General features: G+C 49.7%; 1 protein-coding gene across 1 annotated transcript in view; it reads right to left on the bottom strand.

Moving 5' to 3' along the window:
• Nucleotides 1-1,428: 1,428 nt before the first annotated feature.
• LOC134349859 (protocadherin-16-like) overlaps nt 1,429-17,886 on the bottom strand; it is a 500,217-nt gene continuing 483,759 nt past the window's right edge. Inside the window, exon 21 of the mRNA XM_063054823.1 lies at nt 1,429-8,588. Within this exon, the coding sequence (XP_062910893.1) occupies nt 6,058-8,588 (2,531 nt within the window). The 3' untranslated portion in view covers nt 1,429-6,057. The remainder of the gene's footprint in view (nt 8,589-17,886) is intronic.

The raw sequence follows: 17,886 nt of genomic DNA on the forward strand, positions 1-17,886 counted from the left end.
AGGATGGACCACACACAATGGCACAGCTGACACAGGTTTGATCCTGTACTCCAGTGCTGTCTGTTTGCAGTTTGCACCTTCTCCCTGTGTTCACATGGGTTCCCCCAGATGCTCCAGTCTGGTGGGTGGAAGAAGTTGAGAAGGAAAGGCTGAAGGAGATTGGAAAAAACTCTGAAGACACTGAACTCTGAAACAAACAATGTTAGATACACACAGGTGGTCAGGCAGCTCCTGTAGACAGAGAAACTGAGTTAACATTTCCCGTCAAAGATATTTCAGAAATGGGAAAGGGATAGAAGCTCAATGGGCCAAATGGCGTGATTCTGCTCCGATGTCGTATGGTACAGTATAGGCTGTGGGGAGGTTTGGGAGAGATGGATATGATGCATTAGAAAAATTCACACGAATGATAAGCTTATCATATGAGAACAATTGATGGCTCTGGGCCTGAACTCGCTGGAATTTAGGAGACTCGGGGAGGTGCCGTGGTCCCATTGAAACATATCAAAAGTTGAAAAGCCTCAACAGGGTGGTTATTTCCTGTGGTGGGGGAGTCTCGGACTCAGAGGGCACAGCCTCAGAATAAATGGACATCCATTTAAAACAGAGATGAGGAGGAATCTCTTTAGCCAGAAGATGATGAATCTGTGGAATTTGTTGTCACAGGTGGCAGTGTTGGCCAAGTCATTGGTATATTTCATACGAAGGTTGATAGGTTCTTGATTAGTCAGTGAGTGAAAGGTTACAGGGGAAAAGGGAAATGGATCAGCCATGATGAAATGGCAGAGCAGACTCAATGGGCCCAATGCCCTAATTCTGCTCCTATACCTCATGGTTTTATGGATTATGGCCTAATACAGGCAAATTGAGTTTGTTTACTTCGGCATTATTGTCTGTCCGATCATGATGGACTGAATGGTCTCATAGAGTGGATGTGGACAGGATGTTTCCTATACTGGGAGACTCTAGACCAGAGGGTGCAGCCTCAGGATAGAATGATGTCCATTTCTAACAGAGATTCTGAGGTATTTCTTCAGCCAGAACATGGTGAATCTGTGAAATTCATTACCGGTTGTGGAGGCCAAGTCCTTGGGTGTATTTACAGCAGATGTTGATAGATTCTTGATTAGTCAGGATGGCAAAGGTTGAGGTAGGAGAATGGGGTTGAGAGGGATATAGTAAATCAGCCAAGATGGAATGGCGTAGTAGCCTGATTCTACTCCTGTGTCTTTTGATCCTTATGAGAGGGTTTACTTAACACAGAGTCCTGGATTGTCTACAGTCTGCAGCCTCTCACCAACCCAGTGATAGTTACTGTGGGAAATCTCTGGCTAATGCAGGACAGATTTATATCAGATGTGATGAAGTAGGTGTATCTAAAACAAAAAACTGAAACATACAGGACAAGCTTTTGTACAAATTGGTGGATTTAATGAAAATTCTGCTTATAACAGCTGACCAGAGCCAGTGTAGGGACTGACCAAAGGCCGGGTCCTTGGAACTGGCCCCTGTGCAGCCGCCATCTCCATTACAGAGTCATGCATGTCTATTACATCAGAATACAAAACACAGCTCTTATATTACAGAGTGTAAAAATAAATATTGCCATTGAATCTTCTGCTTCCTGTTGAACCATTCGCCAAGTAAACCTGTGCACTTCATCATTCTTCCACAGGATTGATAACCTTGCCTCCACTGGCATTAGGCCCACCCCCACCCCCACTGGGGGTTAGAGCTTCCTCCACTTGTCTCCATTGGGGTCGGGTGGGAATTCTGGGGAGTTGTTATATCATTAAGATATCAATGAACTTGAAAGAGTGCATTAGAATTCTGGTCACCTACTTACAGGAAAGATATCATTTGAAAGAGTGCAGAGAAAATTCGTGGTGCTTGTGGACCGGAGTTACAGGGAAAGGTTGCAGAGGTTAATGTTTTATTCCTTGGGGCGTAGAAAAATGAGGGAAATTTGATAGAAGTGTACAAAATTATGAAGGGTATAGATTGGGTAAACGCAAGCAAGCTTTTTCCAGTGAGGTTTGGTGAGACTAATAACTAGAGGTCATGGGTTAAGGGTGAAAGGCGAAATATTCAAGGGGAACATGGGGAACTTCTTCACTCAGAGTGTGAAGCGAACTGCCAGCACGAGTGGTAGATGCGGGTTTGATTTTTAAGATACATTTGGATTCGCAGTTTGGCTTGGGCTTCATGGGATGAAGGGCATGTTTCTGCACTGTAGTTTTCTATGACTCTCCCAGACTCAGCAGTGGTTTGCCAGTGGAGTGATCTGCCCAGTGGAGTGGCCACAAGTAGCTCTCACCACGACACTCGACACGGGGCTGAGGAAATCATTTCCGTGTGTGATACCATGTTCTTGCACAGCACAGTATCATACCGCACCACCTGCTTCTGTGCTCACAAAGCAGAGAACAACCATCGTCACTTGCCACAGGTTCCCAGTGTTCAGTGCACATTGCCCACATGACCCAGGTGAGATCTTAACGCAAACATATCACCCAGGGAAGGGGAGGAGATCAGTCAGAATTCCCCATCACTGACCAGTGACCCAGGTTCACAGTGAGCAGGATTCATCCAAGGCTCCTACTCCCCATCACTGACCAGCGACCTCTGGTATCACAGTGAGGAGGGTATCAGCCAGGGTTCCTGCTTTCAGGCACTGTCCATTAACCCATGTGTTGCTAGTGAGAAGAATATCCAGGGATTCTGGCCCAAGCTGGAGAACAGTGCCCCCTGGAGTAGAAAAAGGAGTTATAATCTTCGGTACCTGCCCCTGATTAATGCCCCTAGAATTCTGGTGTTGTGCTCTAACATTAATACACAGATAAGGATTACACAAGGAAATTTTATCAACTTACACTAAACCAATAGTGCTAAAGGAAACCTAACACTACAGGCAGATATCTGTAGTGGTGTGTGTGGGACCCAACTGTATTGAGGGTCAGAGTGTGTGTGGGACCATCCCCCCAGTGAGGATCAGTGTGTGTGTGACCATCCCCCAGTGAGGGTCAGCGTGTGTGTGTGTGGGACCTGACCGTAGTGAGGGTCAGTGTGTGTGTGGAACTGTCCCCCAACGAGGGTCAGTATGTGTGTGGGACCTGACCGCAGTGAGGGTCAGTGTGTGTGTGGGACCCAATCGCAGTGAGGGCCAGTGTGTGTGTGGGACCGTCCCCCAGTGAGGGTCAGAGGGTGTGTGTGTGTGTGTGTGTGTGTATGGGACCATCCTCCAATGAGGATCAGTGTGTGTGAGGGACCCAACCCCCAGCGAGGCTCAGCGCATGTGTGGGACCCGTCCTCCAGTGAGGATCAGTATGTCTGATCAGTCCTCCAGCGAGGGGTGGCTATTACTGGGCAGTGCCTGCTGGGGCTGCTGCACAGTGGACTGTGTCCAGTCACTCAGTGAATATCCCTCCTGGCCGCAGTCTGTGATTTGGCTCTGACCATCTCCTCACCTCTCCCATTGCTGACCCCAGGGAATAGTTAGTTGTTATGGAAATGCCATTGTCTCACCAATCATCATGCAGCATTTAGAAACAATAAAATATTGAACAAATAACTGATTGGCTGAGGCACCAATATCCCAGGGGTTCTTGTCCTTCATCAGTTTACAGGCAACTTTCAAGTACTATTTACACAAAACGACCAAGTTAACCAGAACTATAGCAAAGTGAGAGTTTACATCCTTAACGATAGAAACTGACTCAGTATCGGCCTCAGTTTGTGCTGAAGTGACCTCTGGCCTTGTCTGGACCCCGGGTAGTGTGCAGAAAATGCCACATTACTGCCCCAGACACCCCACCTCTGCTTCCGGTTCCTGGACAGGATTCTACCACATGAACACCACATCACCGATGGACACACACATCGTTGCTGCCCCGACTGCCCATAAATACAATCACATTGTTTCATAATGAGGTCCTGCTATTACTGACGGCCACATAACAAGCCAGTCTCACAGCACCACTGTTTTCCCAGTCTGTGGCCTCGACAAATGTTCAGGACTCGGAACTCCGGACAGAGTTCACAACCTCACCAAACATAAACCTCCTCTTAGAGCAAAGTGATTGCGTTCAGTCTAGCGTAGATTGTAGTTGAGGTGGGAGCTTAAGAGGTGAGGATTCAAATAGAACACGACAAGAAGGTAATCTGTCTCTTCCATCAATAGGAAAATGCTAGCCAATTACACATTAATAATGTTCAATTGAAAAATAAATTTCCCTTTCATACATAAATTGGAGCAATTCAGAGTGGCAAATCACTCTAATCCCAAAATAAAGGAAACTCTGACCCCAACCAGTATTAACTGCACTCCACCATCAAGGTCATTTGGTGAGAATGACCTCAGACTTTAACCTGGAGTGCTCCTTGTACCATCCGCATCCCTAGACTCTGCCAACATTATCTGACTTTCTCTAACTTCTCTACTTTGATCCGACTTATATCAAATAGTTTATGCTGTCTCATCAAGAACAGGCCCATCAAATCCACACACAAAGTGAAGCTCCTTCTGCACTGTCCTGGGGTCAAACACAGACTCACTCTCCCTCCACATGGTCCCATCACACACTCCCAGGGTCAGGCACAGAATGAAGCCTCCCCAGGAACCATCCCTTCACACGCTGCCGGCATCAGACAGAGAATGAAGCTTCCTCTCCACTGACATATCACACACGCCCAGGGTCAGGTACAGAATGAAGCTCCCCTGACACCATCCCTTCACACACTGTCGGGATCAGACAGAGAATGAAGCTCCCTCCACACCATCCCAGACTCAGAGCAAACTTCCCTCTGCACTGAACTGACCCATCACACACTCCCAGAGTCAGACACAGAGTGAAGCTCCCTCCACACTGTCCCATCACACACTCTCAGAGTCAGACACAGAATGAAGCTCCCTCTGCACTGTCCCAACATGCACTCCCATGGGTCAGACACATATTGAAGCTCCCTCTACACCGTCCCTTCACATATCCCTGGGGTTGTGACACGGAATGAAGCTCCCCCCACACGGTCCCACCACACACTGCCAGGGTCAGACACAGAGTGAAGCTCCCTGTGCACTGACCCATCATACACTCCCATGGGTCAAACACAGACTGAAGCTCCCTCCACACCATAGCATCATATACTCCCAGAGTCAGACACAGAGTGAAGCTCCCTCCACACCATCGCATCACACACTCCCAGGGTCAAACAGTGTGAATCTCCCTCCACACCGTCCCATCACACACTCCCGGGGTCAGATACAGAGTGAACTCCCTCTACACTGTCCCATCATGCACTCCCATGGGTCAGACAAAGATTGAATCTCCCTCCAAATGGTCTCATCACACACTCCACTCCCAGCATCAGACACAGAGTGTAGCTCCCCCATACCATCCCATCACACGCTCCTGGGGTGAGACACAGACTGATGCTTCCTCTACAATGTCCCATCACATACTCCCAGGGTCATATACAGAGTGAAACTCCTCCCCCCCCCCAATACACACACAATTCCATCACACACTCTTGGGGTCAGACACAGATTGAAGCTCCCTCTACATTGTCCCATCACACACTCCCAGGGTCAGACACAGAGTGAAACTCCTCCCCACCCCCCAATACACACACAATTCCATCACACACTCCAGGGGTCAGACACAGAGTGAAGCTCCCTCTACACCGTCCCATCACACACTCCCGGGGTCAGACACAGAGTGAAGCTCCCTCTACACCATCCCATCACACACTCAAAGACGGGGTGAAGCTCTCTTCACTCACACCATCTATTTTCCCACCTCCTTCGATTCAAGGCCACCATTCACATTATCCCGACTCTTTCTTTCTGTCTGCTGGTAGCCCAGTTTCAGGATTAGCTTGTGTCCAATTTTTACTTGTTTGAACTATTAACAATTTTTCAACAGATCCATGGAGATTTGCTCTGGACTTGTTTCCTGGAATGACATTGCTGCTATATCCCCAGTTTTGAGAAGTACTGATGTTGCCTCGCTCTCCACCCTGGTGACTGGTGTGTGACAGGGTCAAGGGGCAAACGCAGGGTCAGATGTGCAGCTCAGCTTCCTGGGCAGTGTCAAGGGAGTGTTCAGTGCTGATGACCGAGGCCGACGGTCCTTGCGAGACGTCGAAGGGGGAAACGGCCGGGGACCGTGCAGCCAGAGGGGAGAGTGAGGGAGAAAAGCTCGGGGACATGGCCGCCGAGGCGATGGAGGCGTCGCTAGTGATGGGCGAGCGGCGCATGGCTGGCATCTGTTTCCTCCCCACTGCCAGCCGAGGGGGCACAGACATGGCATTCGGATGGGCCACCGAAGTGATAAGTGGCGGAGGGTCGATGCAAGGCTTGGGATCTGCCTTGGGTTTGGCCGGTAGCTGTTTGCGGGGGGCGCTCTCGTCCTTGAGGCGGGCGATCTCGGTGAAGACGCTGGCGAGCGGCTGAAACTGCGGGCACCAGTTGAGGAGATAGTCCCAATTGTAGCTGCCCCTCAGCTCCTCATCGCTGGCTACGATGGCCGTCAGCGATCCCTGAGCCAAAGGGCGCCCGTCTTCAGCGAAGACGCAGTCCTTGGCGTGACAGGACCCGAGCCCCACTCCGCCCACCGGGAAGCCCCCTGCGTGATCCCGGAACGCCGGCTGCGGCACCGACCCCGGCAACAACACGGAGGGCCCCTTCTTCTGCTTCAGCCAGTCGGCGGCTGGCTCAGTGGAGACGTCTGACAGACGGTCGGCATCCTGCTGGATGCCTGAGTCGGGGCCGCGTGCAGACACGCTTCCTAGCCGCGGGTACTCGTTAATCATGCGGATCTCGTCGTCCTCGGCCGCCTCCGCCGAGCCGCGGCCGCTCGAGTGCGATGGGTCAACGGAGTCGCCACGGCTATAGGGTGGCCCGAGGGCGGCCGGCGCGGAAGGGTAGCCAGGCAGCGCCTGGTGGTAGATGTGCTCGCTGGCGGGCAGGGTCCCCTCGGCCGCCAGCTTCTCCAGCGCTTTCTCCCGCAGGCCACCTTCGGCGCGTCTCCGCTTCCTCCTGGCCCGCAGGATGACCAGTGTCAGGCCGATGACCGCCAGCATCCCGCCGATAGCCAGCGAAGCGGCCAGTGCGCCCACTAGCAGTGGGCTCACTTCGGCCGGCAGCCCGAGCGAAGTGTGGCTGATGTCCACGGTGGCCTGGGTGTGAGCGGAGCGGGAGCCGGCCAGCGGACCCTGCGCCTGGATGGTCAGGGTGAGGGCACGCGCCTCCCTCCGGGCCCGGCTGCCTGGCCGCCTGCGGCCGTCCACCTTCAGTAATACCTCCCCGGTGCTGCCATTCACCGTGAAATAGGGCGATGGCGTCAACAGCGAGTAGAGCACTAGGCCGTCCGGGCCGTGGTCCTCGTCAGTGGCCAGGACCCGGCCGATGCTGCATCCTCGCGGCGCGTCCTCCGGCACGGCGAAGCTGTAGGCGGGTTGGCTGAATACTGGATCATACTCGTCCTCGCCGGTGACCAGTACCTGAACCGTGACAGTGGCTGAGGCGTTACCCGGGTCCACCGCCTGCGCTAGAACATCCAGCGAGTGAAGCCGCTCGAAGTCGAAGGGCCGCCGGGTGCGTAGTTCCCCGGAGAGCGGGTCTAAGGTGAAGGACTCTGCCCCCAGCCCCGGCCGCGCCACCAGCGAGTATCGCAGTTCTCCGAAACCACCCGAGTCCAGGTCCGTGGCGCGGAGCGTAGTGACCAGTGAGCGGGCTGGCATGTTCTCTCGCACGCTGGCGGTCAGCCGGTGAACCGGGAACTGCGGCCGGTTGTCGTTGACGTCGGTTACCTGCACAGACAGCGGTACCAGGGCGAAATGGACGCCGTGACCGGGGCCGTCGCTGGCCTGAAGGATGAGATGGTGGTGCGCTTGCAGTTCCCGGTCCAGTGGCCGGGCCAGGCGCACGGCCCCGCTCCGCTCATCCACTGTGAAGTGTCCGCCGCTGTCCCCCGAGCTGATGGAATAGCGGATGACGGTGCCGGAGTCGGCGTCGGTGGCCAAAACCCGGCCAATTTCGGTGCCCACGGCCGCCGCCTCGCTTACCGTCAGCTGGTAGCGGGCACGGCTGAAGATGGGCGGGTTGTCGTTGACATCGCTGATGCTGATGAGGGCGGAGGCGGTGCGGCTGCGGCGGGGCACCCCGCGGTCCGAGGCGGCGATGGTCAGGTTGTAGGCGGACACGGTCTCGAAATCCAGCGGTTCGGCCAGCATGATGCTGCCCAGCGTCCGCCAGCAGTTGCCTTGCGGCCGGAGCCAGCTGTGCACCTGGAACACGTTGGCCGTGTTGCCGCTGACGATGGTATAGTCCAGGCCGCTGTTGTCCAGCCATGGGTCCAGGTCGGTGGCCTCAAATGTGAGGATGGTGCTGCCTGGCTGTAGGTCCTCGGACACCTGCGTACGGTACTCAGGCAGGCTGAAGGTTGGCCAGTGGTCATTCACATCCAGAAACTGGACCCGCACCGTGCTGCGTGAGGAGAGGGCGGGGAGGCCGCGGTCCCGGGCTTCAACCACCAATTCCATGGCCTCGGACACTTCGAGGTTCAACTCCCGAACCGTGAACAGCGTCCCTGAAACATACCAGAGTCCCAGTGAGCAGCACAGCTGTATTTTCCCCAACCCTACACCTCAAACCCCGCCCCCCCCGTGCATAACCTTCTCCCCATTCCCATCATGTGTGTCACCGCAGGGCAGACCACTCCTAACCCCATTATCCACAGATCCATTGCTTGTCCCTAATGTGTCTGCACCTACCAGCACCCTTGGTAGCACATTCCATGCACCTCTGTGTAAAAGATCTACATTATCAACCCCCATTACTTTCCCTTTAAAATTATACCCCCTGGTATTAGCCATTTTTGACCTGGGGAAAAAGTCTCTGGCTGTCCACTTCAGCTATGCCTCTCATCATTCAGTTCACCTCTATCAAGTCACCTCTCATCTTCCTTCACGCCAAAGACAAAAGCCCAAGCCTCACTTGACCTACTGTCATACTACAACTGTCTAATTCAGGAAACATCCACCTAAATCTCATTTGCACCTTCTTTAAATGTAAAAGTCACAGATACTCCAATTACTTCAAATTACTTCCATTGAACAAATGACTAACATTTGCCACTCTCCAACCTTATTGTACTACTCATTTGGCCAATTAGGATGCGACGATCATCACTGAAGATGGGCCAAAGGACCTAGATCCAATCCGGATTACTCTGTGTCCCTGAGACCTGGAGTACTGTGTGTCATGTTACTCTGTGTCTCTGAGACCTGGAGTACTGTGTGTCATGTTACTCTGTGTCCCTGAGACCTGGAGTACTGTGTGTCATGTTACTCTGTGTCTCTGAGACCTGGAGTACTGTGTGCCATGTTACTCTGTGTCTCTGAGTCCTGGAGTACTGTGTGTCATGTTACTCTGTGTCTCTGAGATTGGAGTACTGTGTGTCGTGTTACTGGGTGTGTCTGAGATTGGAGTACTGCATATTACTCTGTGTTTTTGGGATGTGGATTGCTGTGTGCTGTTTCGATGGTTTCATAATCGGAAGAACGTTTTGGCTTGGTAGAGGTTTGAGAGGAGGTTCTCCAGGACATTGCGTAGTACTGTGTATTTCTGGCATATGAGGTGAGCAGGAGAGTTTGTAGAAGAGATTGACTAGAACGTTGTGTGGGATGGATTTCAGAGGTCAGAGTTCAAAGGAAGTTTATTATCAAGCTACATTTATGACAGCATATGCAATCCTTAGATTAATTTTCTAGCCGGCAAACTCAATAGATTAAATCACTTTAACAAATCAATGACAAACTGCACCAAGTGGGCAGATAATGAGTGTGCAAACATAAACAAACTGTGCAAAAGCAAAAAGAAAAAAAAGTAAATAATAACAATAAATAAAGAAACAAGTAAATGAGCAGTAAGTAGCAAGAACAAGAGATGAAGAGTGAATCCATAGGTTGTGGAAATAATTCAGTGATAGAGCAAGTGAAGTTATCCCCTCTCATTCAAGGGTTGAGGCATAATAACTGTCCTGAACGGAGTGGTGTGTGTCCTGAGGCTGCATCCCTTCCTGGTGGCAGCAGCGAGAACAGAGGGTGTTCTGGGTGGTGAGGGTCCCGGACAGGAGTGCTGCTTGCCTGCAACAATGCTTGTGTGGATGTGCTCAGTGGGCAGGAGGGTTTTATCCGTGATGGACTGGGTCATATCCTCTACTTTTTGTAGGATTTTCAGTTCAAGGGTGTTGGTGTTTCCAAGGGAGAGGAGCTTCCCTGGTGGATTGGAGGAGGATACTGGTGGAGATAATGGCAGAGCAGATATGGCTGAAGTGGCTTGGTATAGCAGGATGGCTGTGTCCCACAGAAGAAGTTGTTCACAAATGGCAACCGTGGCTGACAAAAGAAGTTAAGGACAGCATAAAAAGCAAGGAAAAACAGTAAGACACAGGAGCAGAATTAAGCCATTTGGCCCATCAAGTCTGCTCCGCCATTCACTCATGGGTGATCTTTTTCTCCCCTCCTCAGTCCCCTCCCCAGCCTTCTCCCCATGGTTGGGAAAGTGTTGGAGTCCATTAGTAAGGATGAGGTTTTGGGGTGCTTGGAGACTAATGATAAAATAAGTCAAGTCAGCATGGTGTCTGTGAACGTAAATCTTGCCTGACAAATCTGATAGAGTTTCAAAGAAGTAACAGGCAGGCAGGACAAAGGAGAGGCAGTGAATGTCATTTACTTGGATTTTTAAAGACATTTGATAAGGTGCCACACATGAGGCTGCCTAATAAGATAAAATCCCATGACATTACAGGAAAGATACTGGCATGGATAGAGGAATTGCTGACAGGCAGGAGGCAGTGAGTGGGAATAAAGGGGGTCTTTTCTGGTTGGCTGCCAGTGACTAGTGGTGTTCTGCAGGGGTCAGTATTGGGACCACTACTTTTCGCATTGTTTGTCAATGGTTTGGATAATGGAATTGATGTCTTTGTGGCAAAGTTTGTGGATGATACGAAGATAGGTGGAGGGGTAGGTAGTGCTGAGGAAGCAATGTGATTGCAGCAGGACTTAGACAAATTGGAAGAATGGGCAAAAAAAGTGGCAGATGGAATACAGTGTTGGTAAATATATGACAATGTATTTTGGGAAAAGGAACAATAATATGGACTATTATCTAAATGGGGAGAACATTCAAACATCAGACGTGCAAAGGGACTTTGGAGTCCTCATGCAAAACTCCCAGAAGGTTAATTTACAGGTTGAATTTGTGGTAAAAAAGGCACATACAATGTTGGCATTCATCTCTAGGGGAATAGAATATAAGACCAAGGAGACAATGCTGAGTCCTTATAAGACCATAGGATGTAGGAGCAGAATTAAGCCATTTGGCCCACTGCGTCTGCTCTGCAATTCAATCATGGCTGATTCTTTCTTCGTCTTCCTCCGCCCACTTCCTGCTTCTCCCCGTAATACAGAACATAAAATTTTACAGCACATTAAAGGCCCTTTGGCCCACAATATTGTGCTGACCATTTAACCTACTTTAGAAACTGCCTGCAATTTCCGTAGCGCATAACCCACCATGTTTCTAAGCTCCATGTACCTATCTAAGAGGCTCTTAAAAGACCGTCTTGTATGCGCTTCTATCACTGTCACTGGCAGACCATTCCACGCACCCACCATTTTCTGTGTGAAAAGCTTACCCCTGATAACCATCTGGTACCTATTTCCATGTACCTTAAAACTATGCTCCCTTGTGTTAGCCATTTCAACCATGGGGAAAAGCCTCTGGTTATCCACATGATCAATGCCTCCCATCATCTCATACAGGTCACCTCTCATCCTCCATCACTCCAAGGAGAAAAGGCCATTCACTCAACCTATTCTCATAAGGTACGCCCTCCAAAGGTACAGTATAACCTTTGATGCCATGTCCAATCAAGAACCCATCAAGCTCGGCCTTAAATGCATCCAGTGACCTGGCCTCCACAGCTCTATGTGGCAACAAATTCCACAAATTCACCACCCTCTGCCTAAAGAAATTTCTCCGCATCTCTGTTTAAAATGGATGCCCTTCTATCCTGACGCTCTGCCCTCTTGTCCTAGACTCTCCCACTATGGGAGACATCCTTTCCATATCTGCCCTATCTAGGCTTTTCAACTTTTGAAAGGTTTCAATGGTATCCCCCCTCATCCTTCTAAAATTCAGCGAGTACAGACCCAGAGCCATCAAACGTTCCTCTTATGATAACCCTTTCATTCCTGGAATCATTCTTGTGAACCTCCTCTCCAATGCCGGCCCATCTTCTCTTAGATGAGGAGCCCAAAACTGTTCACAATACTCAAGGTGAGGCCTCACCAGTGCCTTATAAAGCCTCAGTATCACATCCTTGCTCTTCTATTCTAGACCTCTAAAATGAATGCTAACATTGCCCTCCTCACTGACTCAACCTGCAAGTTAACTTTCAGGGTGTTCTGCATAGGACCCTCAAATTCCTTTGCATCTTAGATTTTTAGATTTTCTTCCCATTTAGAAAATTGTCTGCACATTTATTTATACTACCAAAGTGCAAGACCATGCATTTTCCAACATTGCCACTTTCTTGCCCAGTCTCCTAATCTGTTTTAGTCCTCTTGCAGCCTACCTGTTTCTTGAACATTACCTGTCCCTCCAACAATCTTCGTATCATCTGAAAACTTGGCAACAAAGCCATCTATTCCATCATCTAAGTTGTTGATAAACAGCATAGAAAGAAACGGTCCTGACACCGCCCCTGCAGAACACCACTGGTCACTGGCAGCCAACCAGAAAAGGAACTGTTTATTCCCACTCGCTGCCTTCTTCCAATCAGCCAATTCTCTAGTCATGCCAGTAACTTTCCTGTAATTCCACAGACTCTTAAGCTGCCTCATGTGTGGCACCTTGTCAAACGCCTTCTAAAATTCCAAACATAGAATATCCACTGCATCCCCATTATCTATCCTACTTGTAATCTCCTCAAAGAATTCCAACAGGTTCATCAGGCAGGATTTTCCCTGAAGGAAACCATGTTGACTTTGTCCTATCTTGCCCTGTGTCACCAAGTACTCCATCAAATCATCCTAACAATTGATTCTAACATCTTCCCAACCACCGAGGTCAGGCTAACTGGTCTGTAATTTCCTTTCTGCTGCCTTCCTCCTTTCTTAAAAAGTGGAGTGACATTTGCAATTTTCCAGTCCTTTGACACCATAACAGAGTCCAATGATTTTTGAAAGATCATTGCTAATGCTGCCACAGTCTCTAACACTACCTCTTTCAGAACTCTGGGGTGCAGTTCATCTGGTCTGGGTGACTTATGTACCTTTATGTCCTTCAGCTTTTTCAAGTCAAGTCAAGTCACTTTTTATTGTCATTTCAACCACAACTGCTGGTACAGAACATAGTAAAAATGAGACAACGTTTTCCAGGACCATGGTGCTACATGAAACAATACAAAAACTACACTGAACTACGTAAGAAAAAACACAAAAACTACACTAGACTACAGACCTATCCAGGACTGCATAAAGTGCACAAAACAGTGCAGGCATTACAATAAATAATAATAAATAATAAACAAGACAATAGGCACAGTAGAGAGCAGTAGGTTGTTGTCAAGCCAGGCTCTGGGTATTGAGCAGTCTGATGGCTTGGGGGAAGAAACTGTTACATAGTCTGGTCGTGAGATCCCGAATGCTTTGGTGCCTTTTTCCAGATGGCAGGAGGAAGAAGAGTTTGTATGCGGAGTGTGTGGGGTCCTTCACAATACAGTTAGCTTTGCGGGTGCAGCGTGTGGTGTAAATGTCTGTAATAGCAGGAAGAGAGACCCCGATGATCCTCTCAGCTGACCTCACTATCCACTGCAGGGTTTTGCGATCCGAGATGGTACAATTTCCGAACCAGGCAGTGATGCAGCTGCTCAGGATGCTCTCAATACAACCTCTGTAGAATGTGGTGAGGATAGGGAGTGGGAGATGGACTTTTCTCAGCCTTCATAGAAAGTAGAGACACTGCTGGCTTTCTTTGCTATGGAGCTGGTGTTGAGGGACCAGGTGAGATTCTCTGCCAGGTGAACACCAAGAAATTTGGTGCTGTTAACGATCTGTACGGCGGAGTCGTCGATGTTCAGCGGAGAGTGGTCGCTCCATGTCCTCCTGAAGTCAACAACCATCTCTTTTGTTTACAGAGACAGGTTGTTGGCTCTGCACCAGTCCGTTAGCTGCTGCACCTCCTCTCTGTATGCTGACTCGTTCTTGCTGATGAGACCCATCACGGTCGTGTCATCGGTGAACTTGATGATGTGGTTCGAGCTATGTGTTGCAGCACAGTCGTGGGTCAGCAGAGTGAACAGCAGTGGACTGAACACACAGTCCTGGGGTGCCCCCATGCTCAGTGTGATGGTGTTGGAGATGCTGCTTCCAATCTGGACTGACTAAGGTCTCCCAGTCAGGAAGTCTAGGATCCAGTTGCAGGGGGAGGTGTTCAGGCCCAGTAGGCTCAGCTTTCCAATCAGGTGCTGAGGAATGATTGTGTTGAATGCTGAACTGAAGGCTATGAACAGCATTCGAACGTACGTGTCTTTTTTGTCCAGGTGGGTTAGGGCCAGGTGGAGGGTGATGGCAATGGCATCGCCTGTTGAACAGTTGGGACAGTACACAAACTACAGGGAGTCTAGTGAGGGGGGCAGCAGGGACTTGATGTGCCTCATGACGAGCCTCTCGAAACATTTCATGATGATGGATGTGAGTGCAATGGGACGTTAGTCGTTGAGGCAGGACACTGAAGACTTCTTTGACACGGGGACGATGGTGGCGGCCTTGAAGCATGTAGGAACGACGGTGCTGCTCTGGAAGACGTTGAAGATGTCAGTGAGAATATCTGCTAGCTGGTCTGCACATCCTCTAAGCACTTTGCCAGGAATATTGTCTGGTCCAGAAGCCTTTTGTGGGTTGACCCTGTGCGGGGTTCTCCTCACATTGGCCATGGTAAGACACAGCACCTGGTCATTTGGAAGAGGGGTGGTCTTCCTCACTGCCACATCATTTTCCACCTCAAACCAAGCGTAGAAGTTGTTCAGTGTATCTGGGAGGGAGGCATCACCCGCTTAGTCAGGTGATGTTGTCCTGTAGTTGGTGATGTCCTGAATACCCTTCCACATACGCCGTGTGTCGCTGCTGTCCTGGAAGTGGCTGTGGATTCGCTGGGCATGTGCACGCTTTGCCTCTCTGATGGCCCGGGACAGTTTGGCCCTCGCTGTTGTTAGGGCTGCCTTGTCGCCTGCTCTGAAGGCGGAGTCACGGGTCCTCAGCAGTGCACGCACCTACGCGGTCATCCATGGCTTCTGGTTAGCGTGTGTAGTGATGGTCTTGGACACAGTGATGTCATTGATGCACTTGCTGATGTAGCTAGTCCCTGATGCCGTATACTCCTCTAAGTTGGTAGAGTCGCCATTGGTTGCAGCCTCCCTGAACATGTGCCAGTCAGTGCACTCAAAGCAGTCTCGGAGAGCAGAGATGGCTCCTGCTGGCCAGGTTTTCAGCTGCTTCTGAACTGGTCTGGAGCGTCTGACGAGCAGTCTGTATGCTGGGATTAGCACCTTCACCCTTGTAATAGTAACTGCACTCTGTGGAATCTCTTCCTTCACACCGTTCAATATCTGGCATACTGGTAGTGCCTTCCAAAGTGAAGACTGATGCAAATACTCATTAGTCCATCAGCCATCTCCTTGGCCCCCGTTACTATTTCTCATGCCTCATTTTCTAGCAGTCCTATACCTAGTCGCATCTCTCTCTTATTTTTTACGTGCTTGAAAATGCTTTTACTATCCACCCTAATATTGTTTTCTAGCCTGCTTTCATATTTCATCCTTTCCCTCATAATGATCCTTTCAGTTGCTCTCTGTAGGTTTTTAAAAGCTCCCCAATTCTCTATCTTCCTGCTTATTTTTGCTTTGTTGTATTCCCTCTTTTTTGCTTTTACATTAGCTTTGATTTCCCTTGTTAGTCACTGTTGTACTATTTCACTATTTGAGTATTTCTTCTATTTTGGTAGACATCCATCATGTGCCTGTCATGGTCCTGTCCGTTTCACAGTCCGGTTCACGGTCCGATCCATCGATCCATATTCCAGGTTTTCCGGTTTTCCCTTGTCCTGTTGTGTGCCTTAATTGAGGCACATGATTCTGATTTTGGGCTGGTTATATAAATAGCTTCTGGGTTCAACTTCATTTGCTGGACTATTCCCTTCCTTTTCCTCCTGAAGCGTCTGCCTGAAGCTTTGCCTGCAACCTCGCCTGTATCGCTGTCAAGTTCTACCACTGGAGCAAGACTGGAGTCTTGCTGTGCCTAGATAAGGAACTGTCTTTCATTGTTTGGAACTGTCTCTGTGTCCAAGCCTTCGCTAGGTAGGTCCAGCCATTTGCCGCTACCTTGTGTTGAGAACATAGAACATAGAATAGTACAGCACACTACAGGCCCTTCGGCCCACAATGTTGTGCCAACCCTCAAACCGTGCCTCCCATATAAGCCCCCACCTTAGATTCCTCCATATACCTGTCTAGTAGTCTCTTAAACTTCACTAGTGTATCTGCCTCCACCACTGACTCAGGCAGTGTATTCCACACACCAACCACTCTCTGAGTAAAAAACCTTCCTCTAATATCCCCCTTGAACTTCCCACCCCTTACCTTAAAGCCATGTCCTCTTGTACTGAGCAGTGGTGCCCTGGGGAAGAGGTGCTGGCTATCCACTCTATCTATTCCTCTTATTATCTTGTACACCTCTATCATGTCTCCTCTCATCCTCCTTCTCTCCAAAGAGTAAAGCCCTAGCTCCCTTAATCTCTGATCATAATGCATACTTTCTAAACCAGGCAGCATCCTGGTAAATCTCCTCTGTACCCTTTCCAATGCTTCCACATCCTTCCTATAGTGAGGCGACCAGAACTGGACACAGTACTCCAAGTGTGGCCTAACCAGAGTTTTATAGAGCTGCATCATTACATCGCGACTCTTAAACTCTATCCCTCAACTTATGAAAGCTAACACCCCATAAGCTTTCTTAACTACCCTATCCACCTATGAGGCAACTTTCAGGGATCTGTGGACATGTACCCCGAGATCCCTCTGCTCCTCCACAGTTCCAAGTATCCTGCCATTTACTTTGTACTCTGCCTTGGAGTTTGTCCTTCTAAAGTGTACCACCTCACACTTCTCCGGGTTGAACTCCATCTGCCACTTCTCAGCCCACTTCTGCATCCTATCAATGTCTCTCTGCAATCTTTGACAATCCTCTACACCATCCACAACACCACCAACCTTTGTGTTGTCTGCAAACTTGCCAACCCACCCTTCTACCCCCACATCCAGGTCGTTAATAAAAATCACGAAAAGTAGAGGTCCCAGAACAGATCCCTGTGGGACACCACTAGTCACAATCCTCCAATCTGAATGTACTCCCTCCAGCACCACCCTCTGCCTTCTGCAGGCAAGCCAATTCTGAATCCACCTGGCCAAACTTCCCTGGATCCCATGCCTTCTGACTTTCTGAATAAGCCTACCATGTGGAACCTTGTCAAATGCCTTACTAAAATCCACTGCACTACCCTCATCTATATGCCTGGTCACCTCCTCAAAGAACTCTATCAGGCTTGTTGGACACGATCTGCCCTTCACAAAGCCATGCTGACTGTCCCTGATCAGACCATGATTCTCTAAATGCCTATAGATCCTATCTCTAAGAATCTTTTCCAACAGCTTTCCCACCACAGACGTAAGGCTCACTGGTCTATAATTACCCGGACTATCCCTACTACCTTTTTTGAACAAGGGAACAATATTCGCCTCCCTCCAATCCTCCGGGACCGTTCCC

The sequence above is a fragment of the Mobula hypostoma genome, chromosome 7 (genome assembly GCF_963921235.1).
Source record: "Mobula hypostoma chromosome 7, sMobHyp1.1, whole genome shotgun sequence".
NCBI classification, from domain to species: domain Eukaryota; kingdom Metazoa; phylum Chordata; class Chondrichthyes; order Myliobatiformes; family Myliobatidae; genus Mobula; species Mobula hypostoma.